Source organism: Scleropages formosus, chromosome 18, assembly GCF_900964775.1.
Source record: "Scleropages formosus chromosome 18, fSclFor1.1, whole genome shotgun sequence".
Taxonomy (NCBI): Eukaryota; Metazoa; Chordata; class Actinopteri; order Osteoglossiformes; family Osteoglossidae; genus Scleropages; species Scleropages formosus.
In genome coordinates, this window is record NC_041823.1 from 13,180,590 (window position 1) to 13,200,842 (window position 20,253).

The window sequence follows — 20,253 nt, forward strand, 5'->3', positions numbered from 1 at the left end:
ACGGAAGTCGTAGCCCCGCGCTAATTTTAAATTAGCAGGAATTAAATGCAAACGTGTAAAAGTATCTTTAATCTTAAAAAGTCGTTGATTTATATACAGTAATGTTTGTTTTCAGTGCTCAGCTGCTGCCGTCACACACACACACACAGCACGCACACAGTTCACACCTACAGTATTTGAAAAAGAGGAAGTGAAATAGGAAGAACCGAACTTTCCCAGCATCATCAGTGAGTTAAACACTCGCGCAGCCTTGTTGTCTTGTGTTGTGTTTTCTGTGCACACAGTTGTGGCACAAGGACTCGGAGTGTGAAGGGCGGCTGGCCGCTCTTGCCCGGCGTTGGGTCACACTGACACACTGACACAGTGAGTGACACGGTGACACCGGCAGTAAGTTACGGTGACACACGAACATGGCCGCACTCGACTCCGTGGCCGCGGTGGTGCTTTTAGTCGCGCTCACACAGCCGTTCTTCACAGCAGGAACAAGGAAACTTGTCAAGCTAAATGTGGTGGACGGCGTCGGCGGAGCCTCGGCCAGCGGCGCTTATTCCCGCACACAGAGACAGCAGCAGCAGCAGCAGCAGGGCGGCTTTGGCAGTTCGGCTTCGGGCTTCGAGCCCGGAGACCCGGCGCCTCCGTTCCACGTAGAGACTCTGGACGGGCAGCAGTTCGCGTACCCGCCGCCGTCCGGACTCAACTTCTCCCTCGTCATCCACGGCTTCACCAACAAGTCGGCCTTCCTCGAGTGCCTGTGGACGCGCGACACGGCGCTGGCCGACCTGCTGCAGGGCTTCCCCGAGGGCGCGCGCGCGCTCTTCCTCTCCTTCGACGAGACTGCGCGCTCGGACGCCCGGTGGATGAGGAGTCAGATCGAGCGCGCGGCCGCCGCTCTCAGGTACAGCTTAGCACGTGTCCGCCGCTGGCTCTCCCTTACTGCCAGTGCCACCTGCTGCTGTCTCCGCGATCGCTTCCAGTGGCGCGTGACCCACGCGTGCAACAGTTTGCTCCTTTACGGAGGAGTGTTCTTATAACTTAGTCTTAACTCTGATCGCTAGAGCTTGATGATCAAGAAGGGAGCGGAATTGGGATTCAAAGAGGTCACTTTCCGACAGGTGCCCTAACCACTACGCCACGTGCTGCCCTTAGATATAAAAGCCTTAAAAAGGTGCCCCTGTTCAAATCCTACTTTGCCTTCAACTCGAGGGACTTGCTTTCCCTTCAGGGTTTACCCTGCCTCGCACCCTGTAACGACCTGCGTTACCCCGAGTATAAGCGGGAAAAAGTTTCTTCTAAATCATTGCATTCTGGGTAAAATGTGATTTCGGTGTTCAACCACTAGGGCGACTTATGGGCAAAATATAGGGGTTACCCTGTTAACGCAAATAACGGGAAGGCTGAGTTAAGGTGCAGGTTCTTGAAGTAATGGGGTTTGAGGATGTTTTTCTTTCTGTGTTCTTTTAATAACATGTTCCTTATGAACACTACCCGTGCGTCCTTCTCTGTTCTATTGAAACCCACAGTGCCGTCTTTCTCACCTTCACACCCAATGACTTCTTTCTGATAGCAGAAATGTCCCTTTCAGAAAATTAGTGTGTTCACCTTCCCATATCTTCTTGCTCACCTGGGGACTTTACCCCGAAAGTCTTACTGAAGAAGGTTTCTCGGTGAGCCCCCTCTCTCCCTCAGTAGTGCATCCCCTGCAACATGCAAGAAGGGTCTCAACACACTTCTTTCAGGTCTGGTTCCCTCCAGAGCTCCTAAGATCTCATATATTTACACCACACCATCTGTCATACTCATCATAAAATTTCCTATCTGACTCATTTCTGCTGGCAGCTATTAATGTAATGTGCACCGGAAAAAATGGTGGCGTCAAGCAATGTGCTTGATAAACACTACATAGAGTTCATTGGAAGCCGCTTTGTAGAAAAGCATCTGCTAAGTAAATGTAAACTAAACTAAATTAAACTAAACGTGCACCTTGCTATCCATTTAAAAAGAAAAAAAAAACTACACAGAGATACTTGTGTAACGTATTACAGCTGACATGGTGGTATGAGACTAATCGACGGTACTTCAAGAATTCTGTGTCTTCATCTAGAGCTCTTCGTCTGTTGGTGTAATGCAGCGTTGTGTTATTTTCTGAGATGTACATCGTTTTGGAGAAAAGTGTCTGCTAAATAAAAAATGTAATGCAAATGTTAAAATCTGGCCATTGACTTGGCCATTCTGTAGCCCTCCATTTATTCTTCAAGACACCTGTGGCTAATAAAATATTTGAACGTTATTGTCTGGTTGGACATTCGTTGCAGTGTGAGGTTTAATTTCACAAAGTGTGACATCTTGCTCCTTCTCTCCTCATCCCCTGTCTCTCTCCTTACCTAGAAAAGTTTATATTGCCACTATCTCCCATTCCCAATCTTTGTAAAATCTGCTTTAGTTTAACTCCTTTCTCATCATTTTACAAGTTGATCATTTTGTTCTTGCTAGTGCTGCAAGGAGGACAATGTAAGACAAAGACAAGTTGTTCTGGAACTATTATCTTATGTTCTGTTATAAAGAGCAATGGATGGAAGACACATAAGAGTTGTACCTGTGTATTTCAGTTAAATGTTTGACCTTTAAGAACATTCTCATGAGAAGCCCATACATGGGGTGGCAGGTTAAAGGTGCTGACTTTGCACAAGTTGCAGGTTTGAATCCCACTTCCTGCTATAATACCCTTGAGTGAGGCAGTTATGCTGAATTGTTCTAGTCAAAATGCTGAAATAAATGGGTAAGTAATTGTAAGTAGCTTAATGTCATAAGTTGCTCTGGAAAACTGCATCATCACAATGAATAAATATGAATCTTTGTTCAGCTTTTCATCATATAAGCAAAGCTGAAATTGCTTTGAGAGGTTGACAGTCCTCTGTAATGAAAAATATCCAAGTAAATCTCTACTGTATTCTCAGGCGGAAAGAAATTTTGTCAAGAGTATATTTCTCCCCCGTTCCTGTTCACGAGTTGGGGAACTGGATTCCCAAAGTGCTCCACTCCTGGGTCTGCCCAGGAATCAACTGTGGACTCGATCAGGCTGTGTTCACCTCCCCAGGTAAAACATTTACATTTTTACATTTTTTCACCTATCAAACACTTTTCTCCAAAGCGACTTCCAATGAACTCTATGAAGTGTTATCAGTCCACACACCTTATTCACCGTGGTGACTTACACTGCTAGATACACTGTTTGCAATGGGTCACTCATCCATACATCTCCATATAAAGCTCCTGCAAGAGCCTTCTTATTCGTTCCGTAAAGCGGATTTGTCAGGGGCAGAACTTTCTGTTTATTTGATGACACATTCTATCTTGAGCTTCGTGAAACATTTATATTTATATAAGTATATTGCTCATGCCTGTAAAAGCTTTGGGGTGAAATGATGCAAAAGTACTTGTTTTTAATAATGGAATCAAATGTGTGAAAAGCAGCTAAATGCTGGTGCTTTGATGACTAACCTGGTACTAATTTGCATATGAAAGAGCATTTTAATTTCTACAAAAATCTGTTATTCAGTTTAAACTGTTCATTTACCTCTTTTGTATGGCATTGATGTTTGTGTACCTGGGATAACTGTACATTACTGTCTTTTTGTATGGACATTTCATAACTAAAATTCAGAAAGGTATCAGAAATTAAATTCACTGCTTGTTTAGGTGTCGTTGGCTTTTGTCTATATTTGTTAAAACGAGTTTTCATCCTCTCAGCACTAAGCATAAGCAGCTGCACTCATGAAGTTTGCCACAGTGAAACAGTGAAAGACCACCTCTAGTATTATCCTTATTTAAATGATTAGGATGATTCAAATGATTAAGCATTTTATTCTGGAATGGAAGCAGCCCTTTTAAATTGAACTGTTTTTGAAGAGTCTAGGTGCTGCAGACAGACCGCTGAATTCTCCTTTTTATCTTTGTGGCTCAATCTCAATATAAACCGTAGGGTTCGATGAAAAGGTCTTTAACAGGAGCTGTCAAGTTCTGTTCACCTTAAGGTGTAATGTCTAGTGCGAAAGAATGTTATGTTAATAGAGGCGTTTTGTTGATAACACTCAGTGGAAATCATCGTAGGCTATAAAGAAAGCGTCGAGACAGGTGACTGGCAGCAAGGACACCATGTACTGCTGATGACAGATCCTTATTAAAGCATTGCGGTTACAAGTACCGTTTTTCAACTAACAATATAACATGTTGTTAATTGTCATTGTAAATTATGTCATTTACATAGTCCACAGCCACCTGACTAATGAATGCTTTTGACATTGCACAGAATGGGGTTTACCTGTGGTTGCCAAGCGACTGGATGCAAGATATGATTGGTTGAGGGGAGGCTGGGGTCAGAAGTCCTACAGCTTGGCTGATGCCGGCGATGGATGCGAACCCTCTCCCTCTGTCTCTGGCGCTGTTGCATGGGTGTCCGAGGGGAATTGCTCGTTCTTCGTAAAGGTATGTTGCATACCTGTGCTGTCAGTACTGACAAATTGACCCGCACAGTTTTTTTTTCTGTAAAAATTTCTGTGGAAAAATACAGGAAACGATTCTTTATGGTAAGTTTGCATAAATGGTATGAAGTGCAGTAAAAGCATAAGCACAGGTAAGTCCTCTCACGAGTGCTTGAAGTAAGAGCACTAGCAATACTGAACTCTTTAAATAAGCACCGCTTCACACTGGGCTTTAATTAAACGTCAAATTATTATTGGCGGTATGAACAGAACATGCACTTTCTCTGCCCTGGTCCCTGGTGAACCTGTGGTAACTGATAACTGAAGGGATGTATAATGAAAATATCAAAACCTCTTGAGACACAGCTAAAAAAGTTTTTAGCTGCAAGATTTCGAGGAACTCATCCAAGCACCACCTCAAAACGTGGTATCGTTTAAAGGCATAGAATTTCATCTGTAAGGTGCATTAGGACACAACATTGTACAACGTATGGTTTGTGAGACACACTTAAAACATGCGTCTGACACGTTGGACAGAAATCGGTGGCTGGGTCTCAGAAGGACATTTTAAATTTAGTTATAGTACCAGTAAAAGTTTGATTACGCCTCCGAAACTCTGGGAACTAACGTTGAATGTTTTCAAAGTTATCAAACCATATAACATTTCAGTAATGTAATGTAACTTTACTTTTGGTTTACATTTACCAATACTCTCCATCAAGAAACTGTCAAGTGTTTTATGTATTGTACAACGTTTAACTGCTAAAGCAAGACCTCTCACATGAATGCATCCTCAGATTAAGTGTATACTGTATAGAAGACCACTGAGTTAAAGCCATTGCTACTGGTGAGGACTAAGCGACGAGTAAAGCAGCTGATCTGCTGCTTTGCCGAATTCTAAATCTCTTTTAACGTTCTATATTTAAATTTGTTAAAATGAAAGGAAGAAGTGAAAATGACAAAACAACCTAAAATGAAATAAAGCCTGTGAAGGCGAAGTTCCTTCATCGGATGCGCACTCTTTTAAGACTTGTCTAGACTTTCTTCAGCACCTCACACAATCAATTTTCATTAACTTGCTGTTTTTGGGAATTGTGACCTAAAAAGCACTGAAAAACACATAAAACTGAAAAATCTCCATGGTTATCAGCTTAAATTTATATTTTCATATGCAGATACTGATCTTCAATACAGGAAAGAGTTAAAAGATAGAGACGGCTAGGGCACAAGCACTGATTTCTTATATATGAAGTGTGCTGCAACAAATGGGAGTTTATTGTTATTGGCGTAGTTGTTAGTTTTCTGTAAAATAGCTTTCATCATAAACAGTAGACAGAAAATGTGGTCCTTTGCAGTAGGTTTGGCTCAGTTACACTCTTCTTTGTCTCATGACAGAGATTTCTCTTGATATCGTAGGCTATTACAAATACTATTCTTTATAATTATCTACCAGCATAATTACTAAAAAAGTCATTCATTGCAACATCTATTTTGTCTATTGTAGAGTGGCGTGTGCTTAAAAGGTATACAACGTGGCTGTCCTTTGGGGAGCAACCCGTAGTTTAAGGTTATTAAAATCTGTCTTTAATATGTGAACATGAAAACGTATTGATGTGGCAGCACATGGCCAGTTGTTTTTAAAGAGGTGTGAAAAGGGTGCATTCCAGCTTCTAATGAAAGGCAAAACACAGAGAGGCAAAAGAAGAACTGAGTATAACCTTCCAACTAATATGGTAAAAAAAGGCCAGCTGCACTTAGGAAAGAACCATATAGCCGCAGCGAGGGGAAGTCTGCATGAAAACACAGTTCAGTTTAAATTTGGGCTGCTGTGTGTTTTTTTTTCTTTTTTGTTATTCATCATTGTTCATCATGAATATTTTGTTAATGCTTTGTCACAGCAATCTTAGTACTTCTAGTCATTTATAACTTGGATGTTCCTTATTGCACCATGCTGTAATTTTGTACTTTATTTTTTGTACTTTATAATTATATTTTGATTTCTATTTCCTAAACATTTGCAGTGTTCACATACAGCAAGTTATTATTTCAATGCCTTGTTGATCCAACCCTTGTCCTGTATTATAAAAAAACACACATTGAAATGCATTAGTTTTTTCATTAGAACTGATTGTTTTTTCCTACTGACAGTTAACTAGTTATCTGGTTAAGCACCAGGAGCTTTGCTAGATGAGGCCATGTAGTTGTAACCAAGAGGGTGTCAGTTCAAAGGTCAGTACTTGCCCAAATATCGTGCCCTTGAGGAGCATACTCGGCTTCGATGATTTCAAAGAACATACATCTGTACAGACGTAAAAGGCTTTGGATAGAACTATAAGCTATTCATCTGCAATAATGTCTCCTAAAACTTTGTGGATAAGTATGTTTTTAGCATGAACCTTCGGAGTAGCTTCTTTATGTTTCTTATGGCATATTGACAAATGACCCATGCTGGTTTATGCTACATTCCAGGTGAAGAATATGGCTTCCTCCAAAGCAGCTGGTGTCCTGGTCTACGCCTTTCTGGGGAACCCAATTCAAGACATGAACTGCGAGGGGACCGAGTGCTTCACGGCCCTGGGGATACCAGCTTCCATGGTGCACTTGGAGCCAGCCGTGGTCCTGGCCCTGCGGTAAGACCATCAGACCTGCACGTTTTTCATGCCTCCACCAAGAAATGTTTCTTGAAATCGCATGGTCTTACCATTCACTGAAAGTCTCTTGTCCTGCGCTGACATTCGTTTCTTCAGAAAAGAGACTGGCATTTCCTTTCGTTTCCATATTAATCACTATAACGCTTCATATTTCAGTTAAAAAATTGTTGAAGCAGACAAATCGTGTTTTCCTGGCGGAAGAATAAATTATATATATTTTTACTTAGGGACACAGAAGAGAAAACAAACTGCTTACTGTTGCAGCTCAGAAGGATATTCATTTCTAAATAGTTTAAAGAAGAGTTGGAGCAACTAATTAAATCTGTTCTAACCTGCATTCTACATTTGCATATACTTTATCTTCATAAAATTGTCACCATAAAAGTGGTTTAGGAGACCCACCATCCATTAAAATGGAGCAAGAATGAGCATATAGTATCATTGTCGGATGTGTTTTATCATTCAGTTCATATTTGTGTTTTTAATTATTGGTGCTTTTGCTGGGTAAATGAAGCAACCATACATTTACAGAATTGAAATGTTTAGTGATCTTCTCCACTTCTGAAAATGGGAGATGAATAACTACTGCCCTGCTGGGAGTTCTTAGCTGGAACAAATGCTCAGTAGGTCTGAGTTCAGTGTGACTCTCCACACGCAACCTGAGTCACCGCTCTGTGTGTGTGTGTGTGTGTGTGTGTTCAGCTGCAAGGTCGAATTTCATTCGGGGAACCAGATGCCATACATCTAATGCTCATGATCGCTCATTGAGCTGAAAACCAGGCTGTGCTTTCACTTGGGTCAGAGCCCTGATTTTAGCTTTACCTATCTATGACAACAAGGCTTTATTCCTAACTATCAACAGCTCTTTTTCTGAGACGCATCCTGTCTACTATTTTGTGTTATTGTTCAGAAGAGGGCAAGTACACTTCCCGCTGCAGAAGCTACAAAACTCATTACAGACTAGAGGGAAAATGATGATAGTGAAGTTTGAAATTTTTAATTTGTTACTTGCACCTGGAGGTCTGAAACTCTGTTGGCTGAAAAATTCACCCCGGTCAACTGGTATGTGATTTCTTATGGGGTTAGCCTCACAGGGTTAATATTGAATTAGCATTGCACAATACCTTGTATATCCAGATTTCACAGCAGTGTTAATCAATATAATAATACTGTAATTATATACTATATAAGGGGGTGCGGTGGCGCAGTGGGTTGGACCGCAGTCCTACTCTCCGGTGGGTCTGGGGTTCGAGTCCCGCTTGGGGTGCCTTGTGACGGACTGGCGTCCCGTCCTTGGTGTGTCCCCTTCCCTCTCCGGCCTTACGCCCTGTGTTGCCGGGTAGGCTCCGGTTCCCCGTGACCCCGTAAGGGACAAGCGGTTCTGAAAATGTGTGTGTGTGTGTGTGTGTGTGTATATACTATATATAATAATATAATATACTGTATGCCCATGATTTTAAAAAATATTATCTGTACCCTGTTAGACCATGACGTCCTACTCATGAGGAGCTCATTAGACACTCATTCTAAGTATTGCTCTTCATCTTCTGCAGGAACAAGCAGCCGGTGACCGTGTCCTTCCAGAAGACGCCATCTCCTAACTTCTTTGTTGCAATTGACCAGCAAGGGGACCTGGCAGAGATGGGCTGGTTTCTCTACCCAACCTTCAGCTTCGTCAACTGGCAGGCCCAATGGTACAGCGCATGTCCCACACATGGTTATTATGAGTATGAATGACTGCACTGCCAAGGGTATGTGTCTGTTCGCATTTAAGAATGCCAGACACTCTTATTTTGGAATAGGCAAAGATGACTAGAAAATTATACGGTATTTCAAAGCACATTTATATATTAAGTTATTTCTGGAAGTACATTTGCCTTATGGAGGGGTGCGGTAGCGCGGCGGACTTGGCCGGGTCCTGCTCTCCGGTGGATCTGGGTTTCGAGTCCTGCTTGGGGTGCCTTGCGATGGGCTAGCATCCCGTCCTGGGTGTGTCCCCTCCCCTCCCCTCCCCTCCCCCTCCAGCCTTGCGCCCTGTGTTGCCGGGTTAGGCTCCGCTTCGCCGTGACCCTGCTTGAGACAAGCAGTTTCAGCCTGTGTGTGTGTGTGTGTGTGTGTGTGTGTGTGTGTGTGTATTTGCCTTATGCAGGGTTGACTTTGGGAGTAATATATCTTTAAATTATGCAAGATTACAAGTGTGGTAAAGATCCTGGACAGTTTCTCTAGAATCTGCAGAATTCTCTTGGTCATTCTGGATTCAGCAATTGCTATTTGTAAACTGATAGTGAATTGTAATACATTTTCAGAGTGGCGAACGATATAAACAGAGAAATGAATGGACATGGATTTATATGTGAAGAACTTCTAGCGTTTCCACTTTTCTGCACGCTGCACACCATCAATTACAACTCAGGCAAGCGTTAGAGTAGGATCGGGTCAATTGGGAATGCCAGGGGAAAGATTAATGTTTCTAGCAGTCTCTCGGTGATATAGTGAAGCACCTGGGATGAGTTTCTGCAAGCCATTGTAAATCTGCAGATGGACTAGTCTGACTGTAAATCACAATGGGTACCTGCCTGGAATTCATTTCAGCATTTTACACTTTTGTTTTTTTTTTTAAATTTCAACTTCCACAAACCCAGCTCAGTTATTCAAGTAAATGAAGTGAAAAGATTACGTTATTTTGAGGCTAAACCGAGTCATTTGTTTAAAGGGACTTTCGCTATTTATTTGTTAGGGACAGTTCTAGCTATATATACACAGACATTTATGCAGCTCATGCTTTTCTCCAAAGCAGCTTACAATTATTTACCCATTAATACAGCTGGGTAGGTTTTTTACTAGAACAATTCAGGGTAAGAATCTTGCTCGGTGGTACTACAGCTAGGAGTAAGACTTGAACCTACAACCTTTCAGTCCAATGGCAACAGCTCTAATCATTACGCTACCAATTGTCCCCTATTGTTTATGCTTGACCATTTCAAGTTAAATGCCTTGCTCTGAAGTTGTATTGCAGTTCTACCTCAAGATTTCAATCTGCAACCTTCAGCCGTCAAGCCTGTGTCCTTCTACAATATGCTACCTGTCGTCTGACCTGTTGCAGTGAAAGTAGGAAAATGGGAATGCAGGAACCCAGAAATGTGAGGGGCTGTCTGGCCAGCGAAGCTAGCACCCGAACCCCATTTTTCATGTAACTGCTTTTCTTCCTAGGTTCGATTTCTCCACACAGTTGCGGAAGCAGCTCACCGCTCCAGCCCAGGTTCTCACTGTGTTTAAGAATGTTGTCATGCAAGGGGACCCTGGAGCTGTCACCACAGTGGATCTGCCCACAGGTAACACCATCCATCCATCTGTACACCCATCCATTATCGCTAACTAATTCAGCGTAGAGTCGCAGTGGTTTGGAGCCTATCCTGGAAACATAGGGCATGGAAACGGGTACACCCTGGATGGGCCAGCAGTCCATTATAGGGACAAACACATACACGCACTACAGGCAATGTAGATTCTCTTAGTCCACCTGACACACATATCTTTGGATTTTGGGAGAAAATCAGAGCACGTGACAGAAACCCACAAAAGCCCGGGGAGAACATGCAAAATGGACTCCAACCGAGCCAGATTCAAACCCGTGTTCTACTGCACAGCCCAGGAGCTGTGGTGCACAAGAGTTACTCGGTGATGCAGCAGATGCGGAATCCAAACAGCCCGTGGCCTATGAATTCAGAAATGGGCTTCAATCTACAGTAGCTCAGTCTGTTTGTAGTTAGCATGTCTTAAGACGTGTGTCACGAGGACTGGGGGAATATGAAATTTACTGTTATTGCTGTGCTGTATTGATAGATGAATTATTGAAGAGAATTTAATGCAGTGGATCTAGCACTGTATGTCACCTTGAATAAAACTTGACACGTAAATACTAGTTAATTGTACGTCCCTTTGGAGAAAAGCATCTGCGAAATAAATAAATGTAAATGTACCTACTGGGCCATCTGGATTCCCTTCTATTACATTTTATTTAATTTATGATTCCAACACCAGAAATTGCCCACTGATGAATTAAACAAACTTTTAATAGAATGTTTATTGTCAGATTTCCCAGTATTGTATGCAATTACTTGTATTTATTCAACTCAGAGTAAACAAAAGTTAATTTCACAACAGAAAAATATCTTAATTTACAGACATGATTATCGAAGCAGTTTTTTTTTGCCAGTGCCCAGCACACGAGGAGCTGCTTATGGAACTGAGTGACAGAGAAAACACGAAAGTGACCATGACAGTTGATCTGATGCAGATTAATGTAGCTCTCAGGAGATCAGGAGAAAAGTGGATCCAAAATGATCTTTTGATACCCATCTTGAATGCTGAAACAGCACTTTTTCCTGTTTTGTTGTAGCCTTTCCTGTTATGAGGGGAACTCCTGAAATTCTCTTCCATTTAATCTGACGGGACTTTCTAAAGTTCTTCCCTAAACTCAGTGTCACTTCCTTAAACTTAAAATGTCACACATCACAGATATTCAACACCTGATACTGTACAACTTCAGATTAATAGCAATAGATCTATCCTCTGCTTGACAAGACAAAATCACCGTTCCTCTAATTATATAAACATACATCATTTTATTTGTTGCATATATCATTACATACATATTATGTGCATATACAATTTTATCTGGAGTAGTTTCCCTCTAAGGGCTTCAGCTGACAACCTTCTTCTGTGTCGTTAATATTCCTTGTTGCCTTTGTAAGTTTCTTAAATATGTATTTACCACTTATATCTTTAATAGCTGAAGTACTAATTTTCACATGGATTGTCCACGTGGGGAGAAAAATCATAACAAAAAAACCACGTAGATGTGTTTGTGCTGACTTGGCAGGAGCGATGGATTTTGATGTGCTGCAACTGGAGGCGACCTTGTCCTGTCCAGGGAAAAGGGACGAGACGTGCGCACCCTGGGACCACACCGTGCAGCTTTACGTCTGCTGTGACAAATTCGGCCCCCTGTGCGACATGGAGCTCGGCCGCTGGATCACGGCCTTCCACAGGTACGTCCCACGGCTCGCGGGTCGCACGTGTTTAACTAGTGCGCTCACCGAGCCTCTCGTTCCTCCAGAGGCACCGGACACTGGCTGACCGACGTCTCGCCGCTCATGCCTCTGCTCGATGGAAAAAAGTGCACCTTCAAAATGCAGACAGCTCCATGGGCCAAGCCTTGGGTGTCGGGGCTACGTCTGCGATTCGGTCACAGCAACCACTCCGGTGAGTCCACGCAACTGCTTCCTAACCCTAATTAATGTTCATGTTTGAAGAATATGGCAGCACTTGAGCCAGATGGCCAAATACATACTTGTTTCTGAGCACCCTGTGAAAGTCCTCGGGACACTTTCTTCCTGTTTGGATGAATTACAATACTGTGTGTAATTTTTGTTCTGCGTTGCATTTCCTTTTTCTCTTGTGTGTAGTTCTTCATAAAATAATGTAGAAAAAGGCACAGAGAATCTGCAAGATGCCTTTGTGCCTAATAAATGGAGCAGCTTTTTTGAATTAATGAACTTTGCTAAATACACAGACATTTTAGTGCAAGAGCCACTAGTAATATGTTAGATATTGCTGGATTCTTTAGAATTTATTCACCAACAACTTGTATATTAACGCAGCGAGCAAAATCTAACATGTGCTGTAAGCTTTTTGTAACCTACCACCTTCAGAACCTGTTTGAAATCTGGAACGGGACAATTTAAACGTGGCTGCTAAAGTGAAGTCTTTTATACTGATATATACGTTCCGGCACATGTTATCGTTTTATTCGTTTATGAATGTGTACCAGGTCATGTGTTTATTTATTTGTTTAGAAATTTTAAAATTCAAATATATGCAGTGCTGAACATTGTCAAATTAGATGTATTCTTTCCGTTTTGCTAACAAAATATGGTACAGTGAGCAGTTTAATTGATGTGCTCTTTTTCTATTTGGTGCAAATAAGTGAATACGGGGTTGCGTAGGAAATTACAACGACATGGCGATTTTTAGTTTATTAGCGACTGGCGATGTTTCGGGGTTAATTAGTATGCAAGAAAAGGTGTGAAGACTGGACTGATCTTCCGTCTCCTGTTACTACATCTTCAAATGGCATGTGGACCCCCATCAGTTCACCATCCCACTTTCTCCTTGTCTTTCTACCTCTCTGGCCATTCTACTTCTTCCAGCTTTGATCTGAAGATCTTATTACAAAGACCCTGCAATACAGATCAGTAGCTCTGGACTGGAGTGGAAGAGGGAATATGCTTTTTGTCAATTATCCGGTGCTTTGTTCTGCTGGCATCTCTCACCTGCCGCCTCCTATTGTTCCCCTTAGAACTGAAGTACCTCGATCTTGTTGGTGTGACACCTTTGATTCTCTGTGTTGGAATCTGCTATAACCTTGTTTTGACTTCATTTGAGTGTAGCCATAAATCATAGATGACATCTGTCAAACCAAGGATGGACACAACAAGGTGACTGTGATTTTGGGCTGCAGGACTTGATTACTTTGACAAGTTCTGCTGAGAACTTTCTTAAATTTGTCAGACCAGATGCTTCCATTTGCTCATTCTCTCGGTCATCTCGTCTCACTGTTGGTGATTTGCTCACACACACATTGATTCTTTTATAATGCTTATGTGCAATTATAAAATGAAATTATCTTTTGTGGCATCATTGTAGCCTCTCTACATTTTTATTTTCTTTTCTGATTTAAATGTTTATGTCTACATTTACGTTTACATTTTCTTCAAATCGTACAACTCAGGATATAGTGCTGAAAGTGATGAAAAGCTACAGACACAGTTATTGGTGTTTGTCTGAAAGCACCATTCTTGCTGACATAAGTTACTCCAGTAGCATTATATAGAATTGAAAGTCAGAGAGAACACGCTAAGATGATTATGACGGATGGTGTGATGCAAATTTTTGGAGTTAGCCGATCAGTGGGTCTGAAAGAAATGTGTTTTAAGACTCTTCTTTAATGCTGCAAGAGATTCAGCACTTCTGAGGGACAGCGCAAGCTCATTCCACCATATGAGAACCAAAGTTGAGAACCTATAGACTTTCCATTTTGGAGAATTCAAGTCCTGTAGATTTGATACATGGGTAAGCAAAGGGTGACGTACTTATATATCGTGACATTAGGAGAGATAGCTTGCGTGTGGTTCATACCACCTTGCATGTTATCCTTTATATTTTGAAGCGAGAAAAATCTTAATTTTTAAGTTTTTTCTGTCCAATGCATGTCTAATAAATTCAAAAACTGTGAGGCGTTCCATAATTGTAATCTATTGCTCCACTGCAACGTAGAAAACTTTTCTGTGTGCTCTGTATGCAGTTATTGATTATCTAGGAACCACTGAACCACTAAGTTTACTCTCATTATTCTTGGTTAACAGAACTGATTGCCATTGATTAGTTTTACCTTCTTTTAGGCTGTCTCATAGGAATTTGTGTTTTTGATGGTCAGTAAGTTTGGGCAGTATATGAAGGTGTTATGTCATTTGCATTTCTTTTCAATATTCCTATTTAGCTGCCCCCCTTTTTTCCTCTACAATGCCATATGTAAAAAAGACAATGCTGCACAGATAACATAAGCATAAAAATAAATCATGCAAAACACACATTTCTTACCAATTGGAAGGTTTTTTTCTTGTTTAATATTGAGAATCAGTGAGTTTTCATCTGTTCCTTGTCAACTTTCAATCAGATGTCTTTGTATAGCCCACCCTATAATAATACAATGAAGTCTGTTTCTCCAGAAAAGTGTTGGTGTTTTTCTTTTGACAGCTTCAGATAATAAGGCACCAGTTCTTTCCCTTCAGCAGGTGACCATTCCAACATACTTTACCCATTCAAGCTGGAGCCCCTCTTCAATGGAGGGACTTTTGACAAGGATTACAACAGCCGATATCACCCAGTCAACTTTACTGTACCACCGTCTACTAAAAAAGTAAGGCATATCACCAATGTGACATCTCTGTATTTGATATAGCCATATTTGACCACACATTTATTGAAACACCAGTTTCTACACAGAAAAATGTTGGCCAAATTATAACTGGTATTAAACTTCTGCAGTAGTTTAAGAAACCGAGATATAGAGTATGCGAGTATTAACAACTGGTAGGGTTGTACAGTCTACCCGCCTTCATGGAAACTCAAAATCTTGTTTGATCTGCAATGATATCTCTGGTCATATGCCCACACGGTAGATGTCAATTGGAAAGTCTAAAGTCGACAGTCTAAAGAGAAGCATAAAAAGAAAATGAGTAACTGCTGATTAAAGCCTAGAAGCTCAGTTTAAAGGAGATGTGGACCTTTGTGCCCTCCACCCTCAACCGTGTTCTTTTTGCGTTCCAGGTGGAAGTGTACGCTGTGATCACTGGCCACGGGAGTGACGAGAATGGCTGTGGGGAATTCTGTGTGACCTCGCATCACTTCCTGGTCAACGGCATCTTCAATAACTCCCGTTCATTCGACAGTGCGGGTAAGACTTTAGCACTTCAACCTCCAGAGAGCTCCTGGAGAAAATGAACCTAATTGCTAAATTGTGAATATCCAGTTCTGTACTGCTTAATATGTTCATACATGACTGAAAAAAATACACATAGATTTACATCTAGTATATAGACCTTGAAATACTGCAGGCTTCACTTTAGTACTTTCAGGTACTGAGTTTCAGGGTTCAGGAATATTCCATTTATTAATATAAATTCAGCCTTGACCTGTAGATTGTACTGTTATTTACTGTGTACTAGGCTGAGACATCACAGTGGGTGATCAACTCTGTGTTGGTGTGCTTTTTTTGCTACTTCTCTGGGAGGGCTTTTTCAAGGAGAGGTAGCCAACCCTGATGAGCAGTTCTTGAGGGGTGTTACCACTGTGCTTTTCTGAGTAAGTGTGTTTGTGGGGGTGGGCAGCGATAAGCAAATCAAGTCATTCTCTTGTCTTCATCTCTCTTGAGGAATGCAAGACATCCCATGATTATTAGCAGCATCAATTAAAGTGCACTGTCCCTGTTGCTAAGTCCATTAATCTTTGATCTTTGAGTCTTTCTGTTGGCTGGCCTTGAACCCACATTTGCACCTTGCATCAAAGAAAAATATCAGATGCAAATAAATCAGTCGATTAACAATAAAAAAGTAACTTATGAACAAGTACTTTTTGAGAACTTATATAAATTTTCCAAGCAATACTTTCAGTCATTGTTTTTGATTTATTGCAAAACACTCCTTGGCATTTATGAAAAATGCATAAAAATGGTTGTCTTATGGTGATATTTAGTAAATATATGATCTTCCTTACAAGATCATTTTGAATAACTTTCCACAGAGCTCACAATATGAAGACAAACTACTCATTTCTCATAGTTACGGCTATAACTTTCAGAGCTATTACAGAAACCTTTAAAATAATTTCTGAGCATTTTATAACTCTTCCTATATTGCTTTGGGTAATCCAGTACGTCTTACCGAAAACATTCGCAGAACCTAACTGATGTCCAGTGCGGAAATATCAGTGGGGAACAGGGCTTGTTTAAACTCTCTAAATATATTCAAATGAAATATGTAGTCTCAATTCTTTACTGTCGCAGATGTGATTTATACAGCATGGAAATTCTGGAGTTTAAAACATATTTCAAAACAGCGTAATTTAACTATTTTTTGAACATCTCTTTTTAACTTACCTAAAAATGAAAAGGTTTTGTGTTCATTTGTTTAGCAGTGAGAAAAAAAAAAAAACCATTATGGCACCACTGAAAGAATCTTAATTTCCGGTATATAGACTTGCAGTGGTGATATAAAATATCATGTTGGGTATATTGAACAGCCTCATTTCAATGTGTAAGTGTCTTCATAGGGGAGGTACACTTTAAATCCTACATCTGCATTGAAATCCTTCACCCTCCACAGCAGGCCAGTAATTATTTCATTTTCAGAATTCATTCCAAACAAGGAGTCAGGATTCATCATTTTTACTTGAATACTGACAGATTACCATTCAGTTTGTCATTGAAACCTATAGTGAGGTTCCAGCTCTTCCTAGTTCACTGTACTTATGTGTACAATATGTGCAGAGAGGCAGTGCACAGAGATTTTTTACAGGGAATGTCTTTGTTTTCTTGAGGACCGTACTAACCTTCATTTTACACCAGGAAACTGGTATTTTTCACCCGCTCTCGTGTTTCTGTGCCTGTCGCAGGCACTGCCCTGGGCTGTGCCGAGAGGGTTGGAGAGGGAGCGGTCCCCAACGAGGGCGGCACCTGGCTGTATGGGCGCGGCGGCTGGTGCGACGGTTTGCAGGTGAACCCCTGGAGGATGGATATCACACAACAGGTGCGGTCCGCTCTTCTTGCCCTGCTAGGTCCGTTTAAGCTTCTCCGTCTCACTCTGCCCTCTCGGTATCCTGCTGTAATCCTCCTGCATTCGGACCAGTGTCCTCTATTCATTTACTGTTCTTTCATAGTTCGGTCGCAACTGATTCCTTTCTTTTTATTTTGCAACGCGCATCTATCCATCTGTACATTATCGGTAATCACTTGTCCCCTGCAGAGCCACGGTGATTGAGAGCCAATCCCAAAAGTTTAAGGCGTGAGGGAGGCTACAGCCTGAACAGGGAAAAATCTCAATTTTTGAATATGCGTACATGTAACACCTGCACCGCTTTGCATTGTACACATATTCAACAGTTTACATTTTTCCCTCATTTTGCCTCTCAGCTTTGATTTTAGTATTTTGCTGTTCTTAACAAGGCATTTCTACTGTTTCTAGGTATTTCTAGTTTTCCAGCAAGAGTTCATTAGTATTTCCAGAGCCTTCAGTGTTGAAGGTGCTCACTAGAACGCTCAATGTCCATCTGCAAAGCTGTATGTGCTTTTAAACAGATTACTCTCCTACCATTCAGTGTGACTAATTGAATTTTAAACAGTAACTTATTAAGCACAGATCATCGTATTCCTTATGGGTCAAGATTCTAAATCGAAAGTGGTCAGAACGGAACACGGTTCCGTCTTTGCAGCGTGCAGTAACAAATGGCATCCATTGCTAGTAGAGAGAGAAACCTCAAGTGTTTATGAGCATTGTGGCAGTTGTGCTTTCCTCTATATTGCGTAACGCTCAACGGGTCCTTAGCCTTCGTGGGCTCTGCCGTGTGGGCGTGGCCTCTGCGTCATCGAGATTGTGCCGCGGCGACAGAGAACAGGGGCGTACTGACAACTTGGCATGCCGTCGTGTGGTCGTGATGCTGAACAGAGGCCTGCGGAACTGGGCGATCGCTCCCGTGCACTGGAGCGTTTCCACAAGTCAAGGATCCCTTTCAGCGGCGCTTCCTCCAAATAGCCAGATTGGTCCCTCTTAATTGCGTGATTCTTCTCCATTATGTGACGGTAATTGATTTTGTGCAGCTCTAGTGGATGCTGGGTGGAAAAGTGTGTGGATGGTGTGTTTCAAAGAGAGAGATGTGGGGAAGCGTGACTAAGAGCTGTCAGGACGCGGCGGTGACAAAATTGCAGCTCCATTTGCGTAGCACCAGCCACACTCATCGTGTTCCATCTGCCTTAGTGTGAGCAAGACAATTCCTTTTCTAATTAGGTTGGCATGATACACACTCCATCCCGTAGTTTCTTCATCGTCGGGTGGTATTACAAGCATGTCGTTTCCAACTGCAGTTAATCTGCAGCTTGTTCAAAGCATTTTAGAAATGCCTTTTTTTTTTTTTTGGAAAACTTAAAGTGAAGCTGTTGCTTTCAGCTAACTTAAACTAATAGAATTAATGCTGCAAAACAAATATTTGGACGTACGGCTACTCCTGAACATTTGTATGAAATTATCCTGTGAAAGGAAGAGGGCTCTCAAGCCTGGCAGAGCAGGCGAGTGAGTCATCGCTGACTCCTGTTCTGCTCTGAAGACCACCTGCTTGCCGCACGCCTAGGAATTTTACAATATGCGTATGTTTAACGAAGACATATGGGCGGCAAAGACTCACATATCGAAAGCCTCGATCAGTGATGCACCTTATCCATCAAGCTTTTAATGTAACGGGAGTGTGACGTGGAATGCTAATATGTATATATTCTTTCCTTCTGTGTTTTTCAGCTCAATATGACTGGTTCCAACAGCATCCTCTACTTTGGACTGTTTCGCGGTAAAGACCCGAACCCAGCATCTAATCCAGGCGAAATCATTATGTACTCCTATCTTGTGTTCTACAAGTGATGCTTTAGGGGAAAGCAAACACCTGCTTGTTCTTCTTCGAATGGCTTATGGAAAAACAGAATTGATCAAACCACTATTTCAGATCCTATGCTGTCTGTCTTTCACTCAGTGGTGTGAAGGTGTGCAGGAAAATTCAGAAGGAACTTTGTGTTTGGTTCCACCAGTGTCCAGAAAGAAGTTAGATGCAGTATATTCCTTTCCATGTATTTTCACCATGATTACCAAAAGTACATTAAAAGCTTTTACCATTTTTTCCTCTGCTGTGGTTGTGAAAGTCATTCATGAAATTATCTGGCATCGGTACCAAAAGCCCATTGACCCTTTTAAGTTGCAAGGCTCCCTCATACTTCCTATTTAACCATATTATGCCACAGTACTTATGATTAAAACATAGCATGGAGTCACATTTTTTCAGTTTCAGCCGACCGGATGGCGTACAGTAAGCGTACCCAGTGATGTACAAGGGTGCTGCACTTAGTCAAAGTAAAACATCCACCAGCTGTGTTATGTGCTCACTTACATTTTTAGTCTGGAAAAACACAATTAACTAAGTTATTCGTTGAGAATGGCGGGTTTTGGCCTGTGACGACAAACTAGTACGCGGTGTCCGTCCCGCCCAAAAGCAAAGTGTGTGTTTGCGCGTGTTTGTGTGTAGTGCTCTTATGATTACTTGCATAAAGTAGCAATGATACTTTACTATAATATAAAAGTACACTCATACAGTACTATTATACTATAGTAAAGAATAAATATTTAAAATGTTCACCATTAATTTACACACACACACACAGAGTCTGAAACTGCTTGTCCCAAGCGGGGTCGTGGTAAACCAGAGCCTAACCCAATCCCCAGATTCGCCACACAGCATAAACTGGCCAA

The 20,253-nt window shown here is 41.6% G+C and overlaps 1 protein-coding gene across 2 annotated transcripts; it reads left to right on the forward strand.

The window, feature by feature from the left end:
• The first annotated feature begins 233 nt into the window (after positions 1–233).
• On the forward strand, positions 234–19,563 carry LOC108927384 (uncharacterized). Of its 2 annotated transcripts, none has more exons than XM_029260127.1 (12): positions 234–895; positions 2,955–3,094; positions 4,307–4,482; positions 6,948–7,108; positions 8,683–8,823; positions 10,340–10,461; positions 12,012–12,180; positions 12,249–12,394; positions 14,983–15,110; positions 15,521–15,647; positions 17,363–17,496; positions 19,255–19,563. In XM_029260127.1, exons 1-12 carry the CDS (start codon positions 411–413, stop codon positions 19,372–19,374), a joined length of 2,049 nt encoding a protein of 682 aa, XP_029115960.1. In that variant the 5' UTR covers positions 234–410; the 3' UTR covers positions 19,375–19,563. The 2 variants fall into 2 exon arrangements, with proteins under 2 accessions (XP_029115960.1, XP_018596164.2); XM_018740648.2 differs by having other exon boundaries at positions 14,986–15,110.
• Positions 19,564–20,253: the final 690 nt, after the last annotated feature.